The following is a 23,891-nucleotide window of genomic DNA, read 5'->3' as shown; positions in this document are numbered from 1 at the left end:
AACTGTTTTCTTTTTTAAAAAAAACAACACCTTTCTTTATTGAGAAACTATAACAGGTATATCTATTTAAATATTCTTTACATATTTATAGGTAGAACAAATAACTTATCAAAAATCAAAGTTTAAAGAATAGAACTACTTTGAAGCAGCCTATACAGTATTTGAAAATACTTTTATCCATAATCAGCAAATATTACCTTTTAAAAAAGTAATTTAAACTTTGGAGGGAAAAATATATACATATTTTTAACGATGTCTAGCAAAATTGCCCAGGATCAGTCCATCCTTGTAGATATGAAAGAAGGCATGCAACTTACTGAGAACTATTTTACCAAAGAGTTTCAAAACCACTTGTGTTTGTGCTTGGGTCAAGTGAATTCCTAATTTCATTCACTTTCAGACCACAAGGCATCAACATACACAAACCCAAAATCAGAGTGAGAGTTTTCTGTTGTTTTTCTTCATACAGAACGAAGAACCTTCTCTTTGGCTGGGTGAAAGACCATGGTGTACTGTGATGTCCAATCTACTATGCAGGGCTTCACTAAGCCAAAACAGCCACACTGAAAGAAATCTGCGAGGTTCTGTGTGAATCCAAGGCTGCCAAGAAAAGAATGTGTGTCACTACATTTACTACACAACTCTTAACAGATATTCATTCAAAATAAAATTTCTCTGAGAATCTGTAATATAATATCCCAAGGAGATGCTGCAGAAATCCAGAGGTAACTAGACTGGAACTAGGCTTATATTTCATAAGCCTAGGAACATAAACCTACTTCCACAAACCTAGTTCAAGTTTTGAGCCTGAGTCATTGTTTTGAGTCTCCCTGAGTTCTATTTAGCAACTCACTTGGCTTTTACCACTTCCTTTCGCGTTTCCTACTCATGATACTAGTCACCAGTCTTTTCAGTGTCTAACTCAATCCTCAATACACTCAAAACACATATATGCCTAAGAATAGCTGTACTGTCTACTCGGTCGTGTTCTGCACGAGAAGACTAGTGCTGCTGTCAATAAAGACTACTTGGGAAGTGGCATCCTAAGAAGACAGCTGCCTATGTGCAATCAATGGAATGGCAGTGGGAGAGAACAGGTTAGGATCAAGACTGGATCAAGACTTTGTGACCTAAAGTAACTTAAGAGGAGGGAAAGTAAGGACAATTTTTAGTTGGGACAGAATTTTAGAAGCTAGATTCAAAGTGACACTAAGGATTTACCTTTAGTTTTTTAAGGTTATGCTGCAAATGGGCACCAGTTTTCACTTCTGTCCTTGACTTCAAATTCTTCAGGATTTGATATGCTTTTCTTCCAATCTCTGTCAAGTCCTGCCCCACATCTCAAAGCTCAGCTTAAAATTCTACCTTTATCACACATATTCCATGCTTTAGTGAAGTAAATATTCATTCTTCTAGCTAAGAAGGGGACTTGATTATCACTGTCAGTCTGAAATGATCATCATAAGCTTTCCATTACTCTCCACTCCCATTACTATGACCAGTTCTTCTCTATGTCAACTTCTCCCCTCTCAAAACCCATACAGTATTCACATCCTACTCTCTGGTTTTCTTGTCTAGCAGGCTAACAGTTTCATCTCAGATCAAGAGCAGGTTTTAAAATAGACTGCTCATGAGATATGCAGTGAGTGTCTAAATCCCTCAAGGGCTCTGGGTCACCTCTGCAGCACTTCCAGCTTCTAAGACCCTGATGTAGGTGGCAGGGAGATAAACTTCAAAGCCTACTCTTTGATATCATAAGATGACAGCCTTCCTACAAAACACTCTCATTTTCAAATGAGGACAGGTTTTATACATCCTATGCTTTAAGGAGAACATATATCAAATCTGAAAAACTGTCTCCCTGATATAGGCAGGCACATTAAGCATAGCGCTGAAAGAAATACTGGACAGAAAGCCAGGTTGAAAGCACTGGCAAAGCATACAATCTAACACTTTCTACAGACAGCCTTGTGGCTGGCTTGCTCAAACACATGCTCAATTACCTCACACTGATTCCTTGCCAGCAACACAACCTTGTGACCATGTGGCTTGACTGAAGAGATTCCCCATCTTGGCAAAACTTCAAAGACACTATTTGTGTTGAGTCCTAGACTAAATTCCTCACTACCTTGGGGCTTATGACCTTACTGCTCGAAACCTGACATAGGTTTCCAATAAAGAGGGGTTCAATGGCATCAGATAGTAGGGTAGAGAACTACAGTACATTTTTGTGGGTGATATCACTAGGTAAGGAAATCACTGGCCAAAGTAAAACTCACTTACTTGTATGGTGTTTTCCTGAGGGATAATGCCTGTTTCATATGCCTGCTCTGCTTTATCAAGCTGATTCTCTCATGAGAGGTCAGGCCCAGAAAAGCAATCTGAAAAAGATGGTTGGAAAGTATATGAAAAGTACCACATCAAAGCTCCATTGCTCTTAGGAGTATACGCCAAAAGGTACTGGCAAACATTTAGTCATTCCTCCGAAGGCTGTATGATAGCCTTTTATGGCAGCAAGGATTGAGCAGCCTTAAACTGCACTCTTTTATATAAATATAGTTTCTGGGATCTTTCACTGATTTTTATCAACCTTCAAGAAAGAGAGTTACTTAAAGAGAGTTACAAGTAACTGTTCCATTAATACGAACTGTGGCTTATAGTTATGAGTAGATTTCTTAACAGCTCAGAGCACAAGTGTTGGATGAATAAAGCAATGTAAGGTCAGTATCAGTGTAACTATTTATCTCAATTTGTGAGTTCTTCTAAGAATCTCTTTGAAAAGATGCCCCCCAAAAAAGTTAATACAATGAAGGAGTGAATTTCTCAATATATATTTAAGAAAAAGTAAGAATCAAAGTGACTTAAAAATTCCCAAAACATTAAAAAAAAAAACCCACAACTTTCGGGAGTATCTCATTTACTTCTCAGAACAGCTCAAATATTAATTTCCTTATCTGTGAAATGGAACTTATTACACCATAGTCATCATAATATTTCAATGACCTAAAGTATAAAGCTAAAATATCAAATGCAGAGATTCAGAGAGGTGAAGTAACTGGTTGAAGGCTACACAGTTGTAAGAGTAGCAGAATTGGGGTTAACACAGTTCAGCGTGAGGACACAGCCCTTGCTGCTAACCAGCAGTCTATACGCTCATTTTTACTTGCTGAAGTCAAACAATGTCTTATTGAGTATTCAGATGTTTTCAAAGAACTAGATTGTTCTGCTCATTAAGAAAATGTGTTCTGAAAATTAGGGCCCATTTTTTTGGTAAGAAATTATAAACACATAGCCTTTTGATAAACAGCATAACCTCTGTACTTGTTCTAGGAGTCAGAAAAGAAGAGAATTAGAATTTGTGCTTCATATCTTAGAAAATTATATTTGCTTGGAATTTTAGTGAGGGTCTATGGACATAAGCAAGGCACTCAACATCTTTTGGACTCATTCATATCCACATAGGCAGGCCTGAAGTATATATCAAGTATTTATGAAAAAAAACAGATGAGTGTTTTGGCAAATATAAAGCATTTAGTATTAAGATAATTAACATGAGTAGTTACTAATACTAACATTCATTCTTACTACCTGAGCTAATGATGTCAGAAGGATTAAGATTAATACTCAAGAGGCTAGGATTGGTGGCCCATGCCCGAATCCCAGTTATGTAGAAGACAGATACAAGATTATAAATTTGAGGTGACCAGTCAATGATAGCAAGTCTCTATCTCAAATAACATAGTAGGCATGGTAGAGCAGGCTTGTAAACCCATCTACATGGGAAATGGAGGTAGAAGAATTATTGTCCAAGGTGGGCACAGGTAAAAAGTACAAGATTATATCTTAAAAATAATTGAAGTAGAAACAGGTGGAGACATAGCTCCAGTGGCTTCGAGTTCCAATTCCAGTACTGTAAAAACAAAACAAAACAAAACAACACCAAAAATCGAAAACTGTCAGTATTATCTTCTTTCCTTGACAACTTATCTTTTCTCTTTTCTTCCCTCTTACTTCCCCTCTTCTTTCTATTAGCATTATTTTGGAATTGGTTATTTTCCATAAAAGAGGAATACATTTTGCTTTTACTGCTTAATGCTTTAATTATCTAAGGTATTGCAATAATTGGCTCAGAGAGATCACTGCTGCCCATTTCATGTTTTAAGGTCAAAGTAACAGTGAGAATTAGATTAGGTAAATAGGAGAACATCAGCCGGGAAGGGATAGAAGTTTTGTAGAAAGCTGACAGTGACTATGGCCTGGACCTTAAGCTTTCTAAGTGGCCCTGCTTTCTCCAAAAATATATGTCCACTGATTAAGGTCTGGTCTACCTTTCATTTCTTCTCATTCCCATTCACCTAGGCACTGCATTGGGCAACAGAGTTGGGAAAACTTGAGGAAAAGTAATTACCTTACATTTGTTAAGATGCTTTATAGTTACTTTGCATCATTCTCTCACAAACCGTTTGATTTGATTCGGTGAAACCAGAGCCTTTGAATGGGACTGTCAGAGGAACTAAATTTCCAGTTTTGATTTAGCCACTCATTTTGAGCAACTCTACTGACCTCTGCATACCAAAATATTAAGAGGTAAAATTAGGTCAGTCCTATCTAGGTCCAGCTCCAGCAAATAATTTATTATTCTACCTTTCAACCATCTTTTTAAAATAGACAGGAATGATCCTCATTTTAGAAACAAGGAATCTGAAATTCAAGACTGATCAAATATCATACCTAGACTCAGAGGAAGCAACAAAATTAGGATGAGAATCTACGTCTTCTGACTTTTTGCTTTACTACAGGTTATAAGAAATTGTAATCAGAGGCATTATGAGATATGCATACCTGAAAAAGTTGATTTATTAATAAAAATGTTGACCATGAGAAATGGAAAGTGGCTACCATGAAAATATATAAAACCCAAGGAGAGCAGGCCACAATCTGATTGAGGTAGGTCCACAGTCCATCTTCCTTGAATGTTGTAGTACAATGATTTGACCAATCTGTGAATTAAAAAAAAAAAAAAAGGAATCCATGATTAAAAATGGCAAAAAAAACTCAAAACAAAACACCCCCACCAAACCCAGTGTTCATTCTCCAAGAAGATAAACTCACTGCAATTCTATTCAAAGAGAAAAGAAAGGTAGACATAATACAATGGCATAAATTAGTATTTGACTGTAGAGACTGGGGGAGTAGCTCAGTGGCACAGTGCAAGAAAAGAATTTAGAACAAAATTTAAATAGTCACATTTCAGTTTCTTCCCCAGGGCATTTGTCTGCCAATTAAAAGAGAGAACATCACTATGGTCTTTTTTAGACTGGCCACATATCAATGAAGCTAAGAGCAACAGAAAGGAAAAAACAGGTAAGTAGCAGCAGAAAAAAGAGGAAGGGATATTTGAGGTTACAACTTGTATAGCCCTCTTGACTATGAGGAATGAGTGAATTATTTCTGAAATGAGAATCATGTAGATTTATACCTTGATTTCATAAAGCCCTCTGATAATTTGATAAGTAGTTTCAGACATTTCTCCAAAGAGCTCCTGGGCAGGAAGAAAATGAGTCCATGACTTTGCTTTCAATTGTCTGATCATTTTAGTCCTGCACATCTATTTTTCTTTCTTTTTCTGAGTCTCATTTGATTCTTAGCCATCTTTCATGAATATGGGCCAGGAGCACTCGAAGAGCAATCACCAGAGAATAAGAATCAAGGAAACAAAGAAAATTCTACTCTATTTAGAACTTCTCATTATGGAGAAAGATGCACCCTGTACACCTGATATCTACCTCCTCTTGCACACACACACACACACACACACACACACACACACACACACACACACAGACACAAATTTCTAACAAGAGGTGGAGCAAACAGCTGCTGAGTGGGAAACAATATCTATTTTCTTTAGCTTTTGGATTTCTACTGTTCCCTTTTGGGAAATTTTCTGATAATATAAAATGATGTATACCTAAACTGAAGTTCTCCTACTGAAGAAATGATTTCAGATTCAGTATCAAAGATATAGCTGCAAGTGGCTGTCCACATTATCTTATGCAATATTTATTTATGCTAATGTGTTCTTATCAAGGAGTCATAGGTTTATGATAAAGAACTTATTGTTCCAAGCCAATCATTTTCATCTTTAGATAGCTCTGACAGTTATACAGTTCTTCTTGATATTGATCTAATTCCTCTGTTACCTTAGCCTGTAGACTACTGACATTTTATGATCCTTTTACTGTCCATCCAGAAAACATAACTCACAAAAGATGAAGTGGATTAAGGCTATGCAGAGGCAGAAGTAGCTGCTATTGGATCACAGAAAAAGGAGGCCATACAGCAGGACTCTACTGTAATAGTGTTAATGTAAATAAAGAGGGTGGAAGACAGTGAGGCCTTATAGAGAAATGGTGCACAAAGCACAAATTCATATCTCCTGTGCTAAGGGCATGGCCCAAGTGGTAGGTCAACTGCCTGTATAGCAGATATAAGGCCCTGAGTTTCAACTCCAGAATCACCAAAACACAAAAGTCCATGTTTCCTGTCTGTGAAATAACAGTGACATAATTTCAGTGTAAATATTGTTAGAATACAAAAGAAAACATGTGTAGCTAATCTAGAGTTGTAAGACAGTTCCTCAAAAATAAAATACAGTATAAAAACAGAGCCAGAGAAAAGAGATAACATATGGGGGGAGGGGGAGTGTGTGTAATTTAAAAAAACTAATGTGGAAAGACTGAATGTGATGGAAAATTGTTTGTGTCCTTATCAATAGAGTCTTATCATCGGTTTAGACACCAAATGAAGGTGACTATTTTTAGTTAGGAGAGACAAGAGTGGTGTAAAGTTTGGCTTCTCTTTCCTAGGATCAAGTCCAAGGGACAAGATGGTCCATGGGCCAACTTAAAAAGCTTTTCCAAGAATATGCTTTATCATCAAACTTTAAAAAGGCAGTCTCTGGGAAGTACTGTCAAAAGTCTTATTTATGCCACAAGACATAATATTAACCTCTGACTATATTAGGCCTACTAAAGGATATGATGGTTACATTTAGTTAAAATTACTAACCTAAGGGGTCAGGTAGGAAAGGATCAGGAAAGGTAATTGTAGCTAATATCATGTCTATACCAAGGCAAAAAAGCAATCTATTCCAGACAGATTCTAAGAACTTCTAAACATGAAAGACAAAGACAAGCGACATCTGTACACTGGATAGTTTTAGAGAGAGGAATTAATAGGTTAGGGATAGGGCATAGAACTCTTTCAAAAGTGAAATTTAAACAAGAAAACAGAGGTGAGAGAACACAGATAGTTGATAAGAGTACCAGGGCTCAGGATATGGAGAACATACTTCACTAACATCTTCCTGCAATGATTTTGCTCAAGCAACAATGAGTACTCTATTGGTAACATTATGGTAGACAGGAAGAGGTTAGAAGGGAAAACTGTGACTAAAGTTTTCCTACAGCCTTTAAAATAGATAACAAATAGTTAAAGTCCAAATAAGTAAATAAATTGCTAGCACTATAGATTTTTCCCTTAGGTAACTATACTGAAAGTTGCAAGATTTAACAACTAACCAAGGTAGATTCAGTGCCTCACACCTGTAATCCAGCTACTTAAGAAATTAGAGGATCACTGTTTGATGCCAGTCCAGGCAAATCGTTAACAAAACTCTAACTTAATGAGACAGGTGTAAGTACATTCTTGTATTCCCAGGTATGTGGGAGACATAGGTAGGATGATTACATTCCCAAGCTGCATAAGCAAAAGGCTATCTGAAAAATAACCCAACGAAAAAATGGTTGAAAGCATGGCTCAAGTAGTAGAGTACTCATCTGACAAGCATAGTCCTGAGTTCTAACCTCATTAACAACCCTCCTTTACCCCTACCGAAGAAAAAGCTAACTAAAGTCCTTCCTGCTTCAATTTAAATCTGGTCCTTACTTGCTCCTAAAAGCTGTTTTCTTCTCTCAGGGCTGAGGAATAGTGAGTTAAAGTTTTCTAAGATTTTATTCCTAATCTTCAACTGCTCATTTTCCCATCAATTCTCAGTTTCACTCTATACTTATCAAATGGCATGTGCTTTCAGTTTTGTTCCTCTACCAGTGACTATTCTTTTTCTTTATTTTATTTACTTAATACCTTCTTCTACGTACTTGATCATCTAGCTTTTCCTTTTCACTGGGAATAAACCTATTTCTATTTTTGACCACTTTGCACATTTATCAAGGTTCTTTTCCAAATACTGAGAACTAACCTCCTTCAGCATTTCTTGAAACTTCCCAGTACTAAGAGTTTGTATTAAAGGTATAGTGTAGTTATCTAGCCAGAATGAAACAGGAGTGTGGGTATGTAAGACTGTAAGAAAAATTTATACTTACAGATGAAAGATCCATAGATAACCCAGTCACATACCAGGGAAAGGAAAAGTAAGAAAAAAATATAATAGTGATGGTTGCCAAAACCTAAATCAAAAAGAAACAAAAGCACATTTACTTTTTCTTATAGGGTTTTCCCATATAATATCTTAGTAACCATTGTCTTGTCAATAGCCTTCATCAAAGTAAAACAGAAATAAAGCAATTGCTTTTAAATACTACTAAAAAAACCCAAATAGTTTCGATATGATACAAATGTTCATGTTAACTGATATTTATTCCCTACTAACTTAAAAGGCTTTTACTGTGGAAAATTCAGAGGAAACTCAGGGCTACAGTTAGAAAAAAAGAGTATTCTCTGGGTGAAAGGCAGTCCACCTCTGCCATCTGATTCTAGCCCCTAGATGAATCTCAAAGAAGGCAAGTATAGAGGGTAAACACAAATAATACAAAAAAGTCATAACATAGAAAGTTCGTAACATTTGGAGTGAAAAACTGATACTACTGAAGTGGCCTTCTAATGATCAAATTGTATGTCATGTATGAAACAGTTCCACAAACTCTAAAATATTATAATACTGACAATAACTGTCATTACTAACCTCAATAATTAGCTTTCCAAGTCTTACACTATAAAGACGATTTTCACAAAAGAGCTACAAAATGGGAATCTTGAATGTCCATTTTTTTCTCATAAATCACACACTTAACAAAATATATGCCTAAGTACATAAGAGCAATTGAAAAAATTAGGTATCTCACCTACACACCGTCCAGTCCAAAAGCAGTGTTGATCATATCGAGCCACACAAGAGTTGCACACATGGCAATGGAGTGACCTTAATGGCTTCCTTATCTAAATGGGTAATTAAGAGAGGTCTAAGCAAAACTGTGCCTCAATGTACTAGCAAATCATAAGCAAAATTTTAACCCTAAGTGATCATAAAGACACCATTACAAACAACCCTAAACAATCAATTCACGTAGAAAGTACAGAATACCTTATTAATATTTGCATCCTTATGTCTACTCAAATTAAACTACTGATAAGGGGGATTTAATTTCACAGAACACTTGGCTAAGAGGAACTGAGGCAGTACCATAAAGCAGATCAAAGGTGAACTGAAAAAAATAAAAGAGCTCTATTTCTGGACTTTCTAATTATTTTCCAATAACTTACTATTTCTTCTAGGCTTTGATTTCTCAATTGCAAAATAAAAGGTTTCATTAAGTGGCTTCTAGGTTATTATGAGCCTCTGATTTGAAGTTAGAATACATGCTTTATAGAGAAAAGCAAACAAAACAGCACTTCACAAAGATAATTAACCACAAACAACTTCATGAGATTATCAACATTCTTCCATATGTTCATGGCAGAAAATTGTTCCTGACAATAATACAAAAATACAATTGGAAACAAAATTGTATAAGTATCCATGAAGATGCAATGTTACCCACAGTTGTAACTACTTTCAACGTGCCATGTATAACTGTAGCTTCTATTATTGATGATCTTCTTGTATCACCTTCCTCTGGTTGTACCTACACTATCTCTGTATCTTATCTGAATATATTGGAAACTGTGTATACTGTTATTAAAACTAGGAAATTGAAAGGGAATATCAAAATCGAGAGACACAGGGTAAAAAAAGACAAAAAACTACATAAGCAATACTTGCAAAACTGTTTGGTGTAAATGTACTGAACAACTCATGGAGGGGAAGGGAAGGGGGTAGGATGGAGGGGAAATGAGGGACGAGGTAACAAACAGTACAAGAAATGTATCGAATGCCTAATGTATGAAACTGTAACCTCTCTGTAACTCAGTTTGATAATAAAAACTTTAAAAAAAAGAAAAGCAAAAAGAAAAACAAAGATGCAATGTTACCAAGAATTTTCTTTTTACTATGGAAAACAAACATGGGAAAAAGACTCACAAGACATGATGTACAAAATGTTCGGAAGTCCAGGCAGCCAGTTTCTGCAAGGGTAACAATATTCTAAAAGACACAAAATTTAACCTTAAGACTTTGTTTTATTGGAGAACATATTATACATGGTTATATATCATTCTCACAGCTCTTGCTCCTAAGTGAAGTAGCTAGAAAAGCAATTTGGAACACCTGTCACCAAATCTTTCTGTGCCTGAAATACTATCACTTTTCTAGGCTGTCTTTTTAGCCAGTAGTTATTAAATTCAACTATAAGATTAACAACCTTGTGCCACCTCCCTTATCACTTTCTCATCATGAATTTCAAACTTCCACCAGTTATAATCTACTAGAGAAAAATAAGTATGCATTTATATACACATCATTAAGAAGAAACAAAATATCAAATATAAATCAAAACCAATGGCTCTATGCACCAAGGGCTGAGTCTTTGAGGACTGGCTTTAGATATCAAAAGATAATATTCTACCTAACTTGTGAACATTCATGAGTATGTGGAAAGCATATCCTGTCATCTGACAACTTCATGTTGAAAAGAAGGTGTACCTCCTCAGTTAGTAAGAGAAGTAAATCTCTTGGTCGCTGCCTAGTTACCTGCCATGTAGTAAGTAAGGAATTTAGGCTAAATTGTCCTTATCTAAATGTCATAAAAAAAGAGAAAAATCATATCTGATAACAAAAATCAAATCTAAAAAATCTTGATAAGTTAATACTTTTATAGAAAATAAGTCTTTCATATACATAAATGACAAGTTTAAGTATCAAGAAATCATACTTTTGCTGATTTAATCCCTATACATTTATGTTATACCCACTGAGTTGCAAGAATTAAAGATACAGTTATGATAAAACCCACATGGCTCTAACTTTATGAAATTTATATATCCTCTGATGCAAAAACAAAATATAAAAAAAAATTACAAAGAAAGCTCACCACTTTCCTTTCTTCTTCAGAAGTCTTTGTAAAGCCTGGATCAGTTGCCCAAGTCTTGTAGAAAAAGTAGAGAAAAGCTAAAATGCTGAAAATGAAAACAAAATAGAAAGGGCTACCTGCTGTATGTTAAAGACTAGTTAAGGAATACATCAACCTTCCACTACGAGCATTTGTGATAAAAGCAAACTTCATCACTGGTTCATTAAGAACTTATCTTCTTTATACTGTACCCCAACTTCCCTAGGTACACACCCCATCTCCAAACAGTGGCACTCTCCTATCTTCTAATCCTACAGGAATTTGCTGTTATTTGGTTAATAATTAATGCTTCCTCATTATCTAATACTTTATTAAATATTGATAGGAATAGTCACAACTTCTGAAGAATATCCTCAAGTTGGAAAAACACTCAAGTCTCAAATAAATTAACCATTTAATGGCATAACTGTGGCTCTCCTGCAAGTACTCAGAAAAATATTCTCTGATCATTTTAATAAAATTTTCAAGGAAACAAATTGACTTGGGTCAGAAATTCAAACTAAAATTAAATGAGGGGGAGGGGAGTTCTGTACTGGAGATGAAACTCAGTGCCTCAAGCTTGCTATGCAGATACTATGCCATTTGAGCAAAAACTCAAGCTCCTTTTTGCATTGGTTATTTTTGAGATAGGGTCTTGCTTTATGAGCAGGCCAGCAAACTTTGTACTTTCTTGCACTGTTAGTGATGACAGGTGTATCACTGTCCCCAGCCATTGTGCATAACCTTGTAGTTGAGACAAAAATCCCCAACACTGGTTGAGATATTGTCTCAAAAACTTTTATGCCCACCTGGCCTCAAACTGATCCCTCGAGCTGATCCCTTGATCTCTGACTCTCAAGTAGCTAGGATTAGACTTGAGCCACTACACCAGGCTTTCCAACTTACAATATTTCTCTATATAGCAGATGAATGCTTGCCAAAATTTCTTAGTGGAAAGTTTAAATATCCTGATAACTGTTTCAGGATAACTTAAACCATTCTTCATGTAAAATGATTACAAATTACATACTATTTGAAAAAGAAGGTGATTGTAGATAAAATAGTTTGAGGATAAACATTATTGCTTTGAAATGTTTATTAAAGTGGTGCAATTTCTTTGTGTAAAAAGTAAAATTTTGCTATGGAGAAAGAAAAACAAATATGCAGTAATAAATCATTAAGTCAGGAGAAAAGCCAATTTTCTTTCCTTAATTTAAATTATTACTGACACAGTAATTGTATGTACCTTTCAATGTATTGCCAAACTAACTTGTTTCAGACTTCAAAGTATTTCTAAAAGGAGGCCATAAAATAGATTCTAAGCTCTTGCTACTACTCAAAGAGTGGTCCATACATCAGTAGAAAAAGCTGAATTTCAGGTCTCATAGAAGACCTACAGAATCAGACTCTGGATTCTAACAAGATCCCCAGAGGCTTCATTCCTTCACTGAAACATAAACAGTGCCATTTTAACCAGAGATCAGCACAACCATATTTGGTTCAGATAGGCAGGAACAAATATGGTTAGTTGTTTATCACGGTTTATCTGCAGTTGGGCCTAGCTTTAAGAGAAAGATAAGAAAGAGACTTTGAGTGAAACTAAATTTTAACAAAGTTCACTTAAAATGAACTAAGAAGAATACTACTAAACAAAATATGGGGCAAAATCTTAAAAAAAAATCCCATCTATTTATTTTCCCCCCATTAAGTCTTAATACATACAGTGCATTCTCAAAAACTTCCCTGGTTGGGGAGGGGATGGGTAAGATTGACTGGAATATTTTGCATACATGTGTGAAAATGTCACAATAAAATCTCTTTTGTGTGGTTAATGTATGTTAAGACATACACACACAAATACACATTTGGTTGAATCACATGATGATCCTGCAAAGTGAACTCACCGAATTTGAAGCTCCTGCTCTGAATAATTTAACCAGAACAATCCCAAGACAATCACTGCATTCCTCCCTCCAAGTAAAGTGAATTGACTTGTCCCTTCACATAAATCCAAACACATACCTTGCTTTCTTGCCCTTGCTCATGTGGCTGCCTGACTACGAACAATCAACTTCTTCTGAAGACACAATTTCAGTATGTCCAAGTCCCCATTTTCCTCAAGACTTAGTTCTTCCTCTCCTCCTTAATCTTTTCTGGAGCCTTAGAGAAGATATTCTCCCTTCTGTAAACCTAGTAATGCTTTTTTCTATGGTCCTTAGACTGTAGTTATTTATGTCAGCATCTCCTATAAGCGGGTGACACTTTTGCAGTTAAAGTCTCTCTATATATATCTAAAATTTGACATTCTATAATGTGATCAATTGATTTTCATTCAATGGATCTTTTAGATCTACAATATAGCTGTCCTTCAATTTGTTCTCTATAATTAGCTTAATCCCACATTTGTTCAACAGCCTTTTAAATGAATGCCCAACTTCCCTCACTGGCATCCAAATGATAAGTTTTGCAAACAACTTGGAAGTAGGAAGCAATAATCATGCCTCCAGAATACCAGCAATGTTGTTCCATACACAAGTTTACTGATCATGCTTCTTTGTGTTCCTATTCATTATTATCCCTAAAAGAATAGAATTCAATAAAGCAAACACACTTTTGAGTGTGTCCTCCATGCAGAGGACAGTGAGATTGTTGTTGTCCTTTGGACACTCAAATAGTTACATGAGAATATTCTGGTTTCCTTGACAGTTGAGTTACTGGACACATTGGCCTGCCCTTCCTCCTTCCTTCCTATTCTCTTCCTCCTTTTTTGTGGTGTTGTTGATCCAATCCAAGGCCTTGTGAATACCATGTTAACACTGTATCACTGAGCTACACCCTAAATTTTGGTTTTGTGAGACAGTCTGCTACTAAGGATGGCCTTGGATGGCCAGCCTCCAAACTTTTGAGTGCTGAGATTATAAGCACAAGCCATCACATCTGGCTTTTAATTCTTCTATACTGAAACTAGGTGGTGTCTCTCCATAGCAAGGCCTTGTAAGTTGAGGTATAGCAGTATCATAAACATAACATTCAGTGGACCACCATTTCTTTCCTAAGTCTTGGTCATACCTTCAAATTTATCACTTCCCTTCATAAGAAGCAAATATGTTACTTGCTGAACACATAAAAGGCACCTAAAGGAGCTGCTCACCTGAGAAGCCAAGCTTAAGGAAGTTTTTCCTAAAATTTCAGCCTACATCTACTATTGATTTCATCCAGCAACAATATTAAGTATACAATGCCAACCTGGTAGTGGATACTGTGGCTGGCTCTTTAGAGACATTATATAGCATAGTAACTCTTGCAGCTGTCCCATAAGATTGGTACTGTTATCTCACTTAAAAAAAAAAAAGACTGGGTGAAACCAAGTAACTTGCCTAATGCTACATAACTAAAAAAAAAGTAAAGAGAAAAGAAAAAGAAAAAAAATTGTCTGATTCCAAAGACCATATGCTTTTCACAGTACCCCAGCTCCTCTTTCCATAAAAGATCAGAGGCTGTGGAAAGAGAAGCCTCCATTCACATCCTGACTGCAAAACCTGAAGCAATACTACTCTGACAATCTGGGGTAGGTTTATAGGGCAGTTCTAACAGCTTTTCACATTCCACTTGAAAAGCACTGATCTATGGTAAAGTACGCCACCTACTGACTCAATACTGTATCAGCAGCAGGTTCAGATGGATGCCTACATCAAATGGTTTCATGGTGTACCAGCCAGTCAAACATTCCACATTGTCAACCTAAACATCTTAAGGTTTATCAATAGTTAAATATAATATAGAAAGGAAAGGAATATGCTAAAAGTATATTTCTATCTGCCACATTTCTACTTCCCATATCCTATAAGCAAAGCAAGAACATATAATAGATTCCAATGCCAGGATCATTAGAAGGAGAAAAGGTAGTCCTGAAAGATCAAAATTGGTCCAGTCGAATTGGCCATTATAAACAGACATTACACCTAAGAAGTAGTTGCCTTCTCTTACTTCTAGGTGACTGGACTTGGCCAGCCTTAAAAGAACAATACCTCTTTGAGCTATTCTTGGAACCGGGCTCTGATCCTCAACTGATAAACTTATCCAGCAGATATGAACTTTGCTTTCCATTTCAACCACAGGCTATCTAGCATCCATTAGTAGGTGATGAAAGGATTAACTGGGCTGTGACTACAATATTTTAAAAAGGATATAATTTTTTTGTTTGTTTTTGCCAGTCCTGGGGCTTGAGCTCAGGGCCTGAGCACTGTCCCTGGCTTCATTTTGCTCAAAGCTAGCACTCTACCACTTGTGCCACAGTGCCACTTCTGACCTTTTCTGTTTATGGGGTGCTGAGGAATAGAACCTAGGGCTTCATGCATGCCAGGCAAGCACTCTACCACCAGGCAAGCACTCTACCGCTAAGCCACATTCCCAGCCCAGGATATAATGTTTTACTAGGATAAAATAAAGCTGAGCACACAGCAGGAGTGTGTTTTTCTAAAACCTGTGTCACATATATTTTGAGTGGCAAAGCAAACATTTTTGTTCTGGATTGAGAATTACTGCCTCAGATAATGCTATTTATTATTATGAGAAAACCCATATTTTCCTGAATCTCTCTCCTACGTAAACTATTTTGGTACCAGATGAATAATTCATCAACTTGAACTGATGACCAAACTAAAAGAACCATCTGATCTTGAAGAAATTTCAGAAACAGTCTAATATATTACTACAGGTCCAAGTAAAACAAGAATTCATCCTACTATTCCCCTGCTATATGTAATAAAAATCAGATACCTACTGTTTTCACACTTGGCTCCGAGTTTACTTCCAGTCAAGTAGATTTTCAGTATATAACATTCAATTGGAATCAATAAATGCATGCAACTAAAAGCTACATTCCCTGTATCATTTTAAATATACAGATTACCAATGGCATTACTAGTTTTTAGAGGCAAAATGAGATATACATCTAATTTAACCTTAAAGGATATCAGGAAAAAATAAGATGAACCAAGTCATAAATATCCAAAAAATGGAACTTAGCAGAAAGACTGTTGGTAAATATATAAGGTTCTTATATCCGACCAATAACCTAGGGGGAAAAAAAGTGCATATTAGTGAAATAGAATATAAACATAATTCATGTCTAGTCTAGTTCTAAATTTCTCACTAACAACACTTCCTTGGTGCTTACCCTAGGTCATGTACTACTTTCCACGAAGTAACAGACATGCACTTACTATTTCAACCAATCTTACACATGAAAAAACTGACGTGTATGTTTGAGGCCTGGTATGATGGCTTATATCTGCAATTCTAGCTATTCAGCAACAGAGATTGGGAAGATCAAGCTTTGAAGCTAGCCTGGGGAAAAGTTATGACTGTGATAACTGATGTTTAGATTAAAAGTTATTAAGACGTAAAGTCAATCCAAATCAATGAAAAAAAATAAAGAAATATTTTTAAGTTAAAAGCTTTCTGAATAATAGATAGTTTTAGGTATTTTGGAATTTTCAGAAATTTGAGCATATATTTTACAGTCAAATTTAATTCATTCATATCCAATTATCCTACTCTAATAAAATTCCTCTACTAATTTGTTTTTTCAGGACAAAAGCAATGCATGCTTACTCCAGAAAATAATGGCAAGCAAAAGGATTCAGAAACTTTCATGACACCCTGTAAATAGCAGCACTATATTTCCTTGCAGATTCTTTTCTATGGATGATCATCATTACATTTTTCTTTTTGTTCAGTGATGAAAATGCTCCACAGAAGAGACAAATTTCCTTGCTTTATGTGCCTTACTTATTTAGCACTTACTGCAGAAGAATAAGTACTATGAAGAGAATAAGTGATGCAACAGAGTTTTAGTCAGCAATGGTCTCTCACTAAGGGACATTTGAACTGACACTTGAGTCACTTCTCCAGATACTCAAAGACAGGGTGTCAGAACACTACACAAGGACACTAGCAAGATCTAAAAAACACAGGTAAGAAAGCTTGATATGTGCCAGGAAGAGAAAGGTGGAGAATGTGATAGGATCAAGGGAGAAGGGGGGAAGGAACAAATCACCTAATACCTCATAGACAGTCTGGATTTTATTCTGAGCACAACCAACATATGAGAGGGATATAAGCCAGAAAAAAAAAGATATAAACTGATCTGTACACTCCAGGGGGTGAGTTTAAGACACTGGTTAGACTTGGCCTGATGTGCCACTGAGTAGATGAGAAGTATACCATGAGGACTGGATGTGGGAAATGAGAGGGGAAGTGCCAGGAACAAGGATGACACACACATCCATGTGAAGAATTGGACACCACTTCACTGAGACAGAGAGAAGGGGATGTGACATCATTGAGTAATAACTACATGTCAGACATTGTCCTAATCCCTTGATTTAACTATGAAGTAGGTATGACCACAGTAATGATCTAGATCTAAAAGATGAAGAGAAACTAAAGCTCAGTAAGGCAAGCAACTTGTTTGAGGTCAGGCTGCTATGTGTTAAAGTTTGACTTGGATCCATGCAAACTGACTCAACCATGAACTAAATACAAACAAGCATATTTTCGTAGAAATAGAATTACCCTGTAGTTACTATTTTAAAATCTCTCTCATTTTTAATCAGGTTATTTTAACAAAAAAAATCATTGGGCAAAAACATGAAATGAACTTAGATTTTTTTCAAAGGCAAGAACATTTTTGAAAAATAGAAAAATAAGATTGAACACACAAATAACTACAAAAATCTCTACTGTTCACCAAAACAATTCAAAAAGCAAACTGTGTAATCAAGTCAATCAGGTATTGGGTTGAGTAAATTGCTTTCAATCAAAAAACAGGCAACAGGGGCTGGGAATATGGCCTAGTGGTAGAGTGCTTGCCTCCCATACATGAAGCCCTGGGTTTGATTCCCCAGAACCCCATATATAGAAAAAGCCAAAAGTGGCGCTGTGGCTCAAGTGGTAGAGTGTTAGTCTTGAGCAAAAATAAGCCAGGGACAGTGCTCAGGTCCTAAGTCCAAGTCCCAGGACTGGCAAAAAAACAACAACACCAAAACAAATAAATAATAGGCAACAAAACTCTTCCATTTTATCAGGCCCAGGATACTGTATATGGTTAATATTTATAATGCAAAAAAACCCTGTGATTTTGGCTAATAAACAACAGAGATAAGCAATTACATTGGCAATACAATAACAAGCTTTGCAAAGACAAACATACATACCTTGGAAACAAAGATGTCAGGAAAAACAATGTTACTAGAAGGCATCCTTTTAAAAGCCAAGAATCTGAATTGAAGTCTAGAATGTATCCAACAGCCCACATGGTAATCACAGAGAGCAGCAGCATCAGGAAGAGCTAAGAGAGTCAGACTTTTAGAACCAGCTAAGTAGTTAATAATAATTTGTTCTGTACAAGAATTTCCTACGTATATTAAAACAGTACAACAACAGAACTAGCACAAAGATTTTTCTCATTAAATCTGAGCAATGTATTAAAACAGTACAACAACAGAACTAGCACAAATATTTTTCTCATTAAATCAGAGCAATATACACATCTTGGATAATCTCTCAAAAGCCCTACAGTCCCTGAAGTGTTATTTAACCATATTTTATTTTGCTTTTGTTCTCTTTAAGAAATGGTAGGGTTTATTATTTTTGGTTATCTATCTATCTATCTATCTATCTATCTATCTATCTATCTATCTGTCTGTCTGTCTGTCTGTCTGTCTGTCTGCCTACATACCTATTATCTATCTACCTATCTATCTGGAAAGTACCCATGAGAACTGATTTTCCAAAAATAACAGTTTTCATATAGCACTCTGTATCAGAAAGCATAAAGCAAGATAAAGGAACCACTCAAAAATCAATATACCCAAGACTCAATTGAGGGGAGACAAAAGCTTCAATTTAAGCACTGTGTTGCATCACCTCCCAATAAAAAAGTGTTAAGAGAAACAGTTCTGCAAAAAAGATAAGCTCGGTTTGGGGCAAGTAAAGTTCTTTTTTTTAACTGTATCTTTTTTGTCTTTTCTTTTTTGGTACTGGGGATTGAACCCCGGACATTGCACTTGCTAGGCAAGCGCTTTGCCACTGAGCTACATCCCAACCCGGGGCAGGTAAAGTTTAAAACACCTAAAGCAGTCAGGAAATATCCAGGAGTCAGTCAAAAAGGCAAGTTTTACCATTTCAGAATACTCTTGAGATTGACCAGTATGTAGGTGGTAAAGTTATGAATGAATAATGTTCTCAAGACTATGTAGGTACAAAGAGGCAGAAGTTGGACTAGATGGGCTGAAGAGGACCTACTGAAAGAGTATGTTGGATAAACCAGGGAAATTTCAAGAAAGGTAAGGTGCTCTATTCCAAACTTCACATGGAGATAAAAGATTGAAATATAATCCATCCTTCCCTTTCCTCCCTCCCTCCCTTTCTTCCCTTTTTGTACAGGACCAGGGTGCTGTCCCTGAGCTTCATTTTGCTCAAGCCTAACATTCTACCACTTGAGCGACAGCTTCACTTCCAGCCTTTTCTGAGTAGTTTATTGGTGATAAGAATCTCACATACTTTACTGCCCAGGCTGGTTTTGAACCTTGGTCTGTCTCCTGAATAGCTAGGATTATAGGCATAAGCTACCAGAACCAGAACCTGCAGTATTTCTTCAGGATGACAAGGACTCAGGTTTTCTCTAACAAAGTTAAAAGAATAAATGTAAACAGTCTGTTTGCACAGAAGCAAGGTTCCACATTTGTGCAATACAATTCCTTAACTACAAGTTACTAGACCATGAAAGCAAGCAGGGCTTTGCAACAGCAAAAAGGAAAAATATACTTTGCCACTGTAATTTCTCTGAGCCTACTTGGGTCTAATCTTTTAAATGTTTTCAATTCTAATTTGCTTGGAGACACTAAGTCAGTTTAGATTTTTTTAAAAAATAAATTTAGATTTATATATAAGCAATACAATCTCAGAACAGAAATAAGAACTGGGTTGATAATACATGCCTGCTTACTTGGGAAACAAAAGCAGGAAGATATTAAGTTTAAGGATAGTCCTAGGGACAAAGTTAAGGAGACTTTACCTCAAAAATAGATACAGCTCAAGTGGTAGAACACGTGCCTAGTATTCACATGCTGGTACTACCAAAAATTTTTTTAAATTAAAAAACAAAGAGAAAAAAATAAATGTGGGTCTCAGTGCTAAATTCTAGACATAACAGCCTTACAAATGAGTCATACTATTTATTTGTTCCATAAGTACACTTTACTGGGACAAATCAATGAACTTAAGGTCTTTTTCTATGGAACTTAGATTCTAGCTGGGAAGACAGACAAATAAATGTGTTAATTTTTATAGTATATAAAAAGCTGAGCCACATGAAGTCTAGCAGGCTATTGTGAGGACTTAACTTTTACTCTGGGAGAGAGACATCAAAGGAATTTGAGATTAATGACAGGATCTAACATCTCTAAAGCTTCATCTGACGGACTAACATGGCTTTGGTAGGATCAGATTCTACATATAAACTGAAAGCAGAAACAGCCAGAATCGTACCAACAGAGGTATATTGTATGACAGAACAAAGGATGATTGGAAAGCTCAAGTTGCCATCTACTGAGATGTGGAAGGCCTAGTTAGTGGTGGGGAAATGATCAAGAGGAGTTTTTGTTGTTGTGCTATAAATGTCTACTGGACACCAAGCTAGATAAGTTTAGCAGTGCTTATCTAAGAATCAAATCCATTTACATTTTAATTTATCCATTAAAAATATGAAAGTATGGGCTGGGGATATAGCCTAGTGGCAAGAGTGCCTGCCTCGGACACACGAGGCCCTAGGTTCGATTCCCCAGCACCACATATACAGAAAACGGCCAGAAGCGGCGCTGTGGCTCAAGTGGCAGAGTGCTAGCCTTGAGCGGGAAGAAGCCAGGGACAGTGCTCAGGCCCTGAGTCCAAGGCCCAGGACTGGCCAAAAAAAAAAAAAAAAAAAAAAAATGAAAGTATAAACAATATGCACAAAGAAATACATAGTTTTATAGCCATCTAGCTGAGGACCATCATTTAGTATTCAATGAAATATCAAATTTCTGACTTTGGGTTGTGGGGTACATGGGAAAGATATAATCAATAGATATAATACAATACTCTTTGCTTTCCCTCATTGCCCTAAAAAAGAAAATAAGCAAGAACATTTTTAAATTCCATAGGACAAGCTCTATTTGAAAATACCTCACATTTCTGTATCCATTTCCAAAGCTTGAACTTTTGATTAACTCTTGTTTTGGCTTCTGTTTGGAGCATGTGAATAATGAGCTGATTTTTGTTTTGTAGAGCCATATCAAGAGGTGTTTCTCCCTTTAAAAAACAAAAAAGTCAGTTATACTTTTGATACATTAAAAGATTTAAAAACATTTCCACCAGAATTATAGACTCAACACATCTACTTTAAAGGTAACTAGCTATTATTTTTAGTATTTATCTTGTGGTATCCAGAAACAAAATGCATATCTGTATATTAAATTATCAATCTCCTGTCTAACTGAAGCTCTAATAAACTATGAAATAAATACTTGGTCATACCTTAACATTCCGGATGTCCAGGCTAGAACCAGCTTCCAAAAGTTTATCAACTGCATTAACATTTCCTGATGCAACTGCCCAGTGGAGTGGAGTGTTTTGGTGTACTTTATCAACAACATTGAGAGAAGGATTAAACTTTAAAAGAAATCCAGTTGGTTCTGATCTGCCTCAAAGCAATAAAATGGCAAGAGACATTAAAAGGATAACATTTTGAGAAGTAAAATAAAAAATAAAAATTTTAAGCTAATGTACCAAATAACCAAGCAGTAAGTAAGAATTCTGAAGATTCAAGTAAGTTTATTACATTATTCTAATAGGAAGAGTAAACAAGAAAGCAAGCAAGACATCTTAAATGACAGCCTACTAAATAGACAATATAATTTAGACATTAATATAGTAAAATAAGAAAAAAGCTTTTACTTGCATGTTGTTATTCTGATTGGTTAACACAGTTTTTTCAAGTGTGGATTTAACTTTAGCCAAATACTTAGTGCTATCTACTTGAACAGTAACTAAAAACTACTTTACACTCTTCCTCAAATTAATTACTAAGTAATACAAGTACAAAGTCAGGTTGAGTATCCCTTATCCAAAATGCTTGTGATGAGAAGTGTTTCAGATTTTGAATTTGTTTGGATTTTAGGATATATGATATACATCAGATACCTTAGAGAATAGATTGAAATTAATTTGATATATACTTTGTACATGTAACTTGAAGCTATATTTTAATTTTGTGCACGGAAAAAGGTTTCATAGTATGAAACCTTCATAGTATGAAATTTTGTGGTGTCATGTTTTGTCTAAAAACAATTTCAATTTGGAGCACTTAGGATTTTGGATTTGGGGATTAGGAATGCTCAACTTGTAATGTCCTACTACAAGTACATTTTAGAAAGCTACCGAGTAGGCAAGGTACCAGTGGCTCACACTTGTAATCCTAGCTACTCAAAAGGCTGAGATCTGAGGAGTGTGATTTGAAGCCAGCCTGGGCAGAAAAGTCTATGAGACTCCTATCTCTAATTAGCCACCAGAAAACCCAAAGTGGCACTGTGGCTCAAAGTGGTACAATGCTAGCCTTGAACTGAAGAGCTCAGGGACAGCATCCAAGCTCAGAGTTCAAGCCACATGACCGACAAGAAAGAAAGAAAACTACAGACTAGAAAATAGAATCCAGCAAAATATGTTTCTCTTACCATCAACACTTTCTATTCTTTCACAAATACTCAAATTCTTTCAATAGAAACAACATTCTAGCTTATGCTATCAAGATCTTGCTTTGAGTTATCAGTAAAAAGAAAATGCTTTCTAAAAAAATTCTACCCTTTGCCTCATCACTCTGTAAGAAGGAAATGACATTAGAACTAACTTAAGTTTCTAGAAGTCCTAAAGGAAAAAACTAAAAATTCAGTATAATGTTGAAAACATTTGATAAAGTAAAATTTGTAGCATGCATTTGTATAGATGAATACCTTAAGTTGGAATACATGGCATATATTAAGAACATTTTTTATAAATAGAAAAACTTAAATATGTGTGTCTGGTGTGAATATGCAAATGAATTCTTTTCATAGGTTAATTACAATTGGTATTTTCAAAGAAGTTAGCAATATTATCAAAGAATCTCAAAATTCATTGCTTTAAGGAAAGCCTATTTATCATCTGGATTTCAACTTGTAGAATCTTTTTAAAAAGGTAAGAGAGGAAAATCATCATGTTAACAATTATCTTCATAGTATATGTGCTGTTCTTCTACAAACTGAAAAATTTAGTAATCACTACAAGGAGCAGTGGTATTTTGAACAAAGATATATAACAAGTAAAAAACAAAACAAACAACCAAAACCCAAATATAAGCTAAGGAATCTTTACCTCTTTTTAAGGAAACATTTTTCTTATTAGTAACTTTCAAACATTTCACGAAAGCTATCAGAAAAGGGAAAAACGTATTTGAATAGTTCTTCTAACTACAGCTACTTTAAAAATTCATATCATAGTGGGCTGGGGATATAGCCTAGTGGC

At 35.7% G+C, this 23,891-nt stretch overlaps 1 protein-coding gene across 1 annotated transcript in view; it reads right to left on the bottom strand.

Moving 5' to 3' along the window:
* Positions 1 to 23,891, bottom strand: part of Zdhhc13 (zinc finger DHHC-type palmitoyltransferase 13) — a 48,447-nt gene continuing 24,556 nt past the window's right edge. The window contains exons 7-17 of the mRNA XM_048359887.1: positions 21,870 to 22,032; positions 21,519 to 21,644; positions 18,509 to 18,642; positions 16,265 to 16,365; positions 11,271 to 11,395; positions 10,322 to 10,384; positions 9,147 to 9,240; positions 8,388 to 8,471; positions 4,843 to 5,000; positions 2,284 to 2,381; positions 1 to 600 (exon numbers count right to left, since the gene is read on the bottom strand). Of these exons, the coding sequence (XP_048215844.1) occupies positions 462 to 600; positions 2,284 to 2,381; positions 4,843 to 5,000; positions 8,388 to 8,471; positions 9,147 to 9,240; positions 10,322 to 10,384; positions 11,271 to 11,395; positions 16,265 to 16,365; positions 18,509 to 18,642; positions 21,519 to 21,644; positions 21,870 to 22,032 (1,285 nt within the window). The 3' untranslated portion in view covers positions 1 to 461. The remainder of the gene's footprint in view (positions 601 to 2,283; positions 2,382 to 4,842; positions 5,001 to 8,387; positions 8,472 to 9,146; positions 9,241 to 10,321; positions 10,385 to 11,270; positions 11,396 to 16,264; positions 16,366 to 18,508; positions 18,643 to 21,518; positions 21,645 to 21,869; positions 22,033 to 23,891) is intronic.

The sequence above is a fragment of the Perognathus longimembris genome, chromosome 13 (assembly GCF_023159225.1).
Source record: "Perognathus longimembris pacificus isolate PPM17 chromosome 13, ASM2315922v1, whole genome shotgun sequence".
NCBI lineage: Eukaryota > Metazoa > Chordata > Mammalia > Rodentia > Heteromyidae > Perognathus > Perognathus longimembris.
Note: the sequence above shows the minus strand (reverse complement) of the source record. Positions and strands in the feature narration are given on the sequence as shown.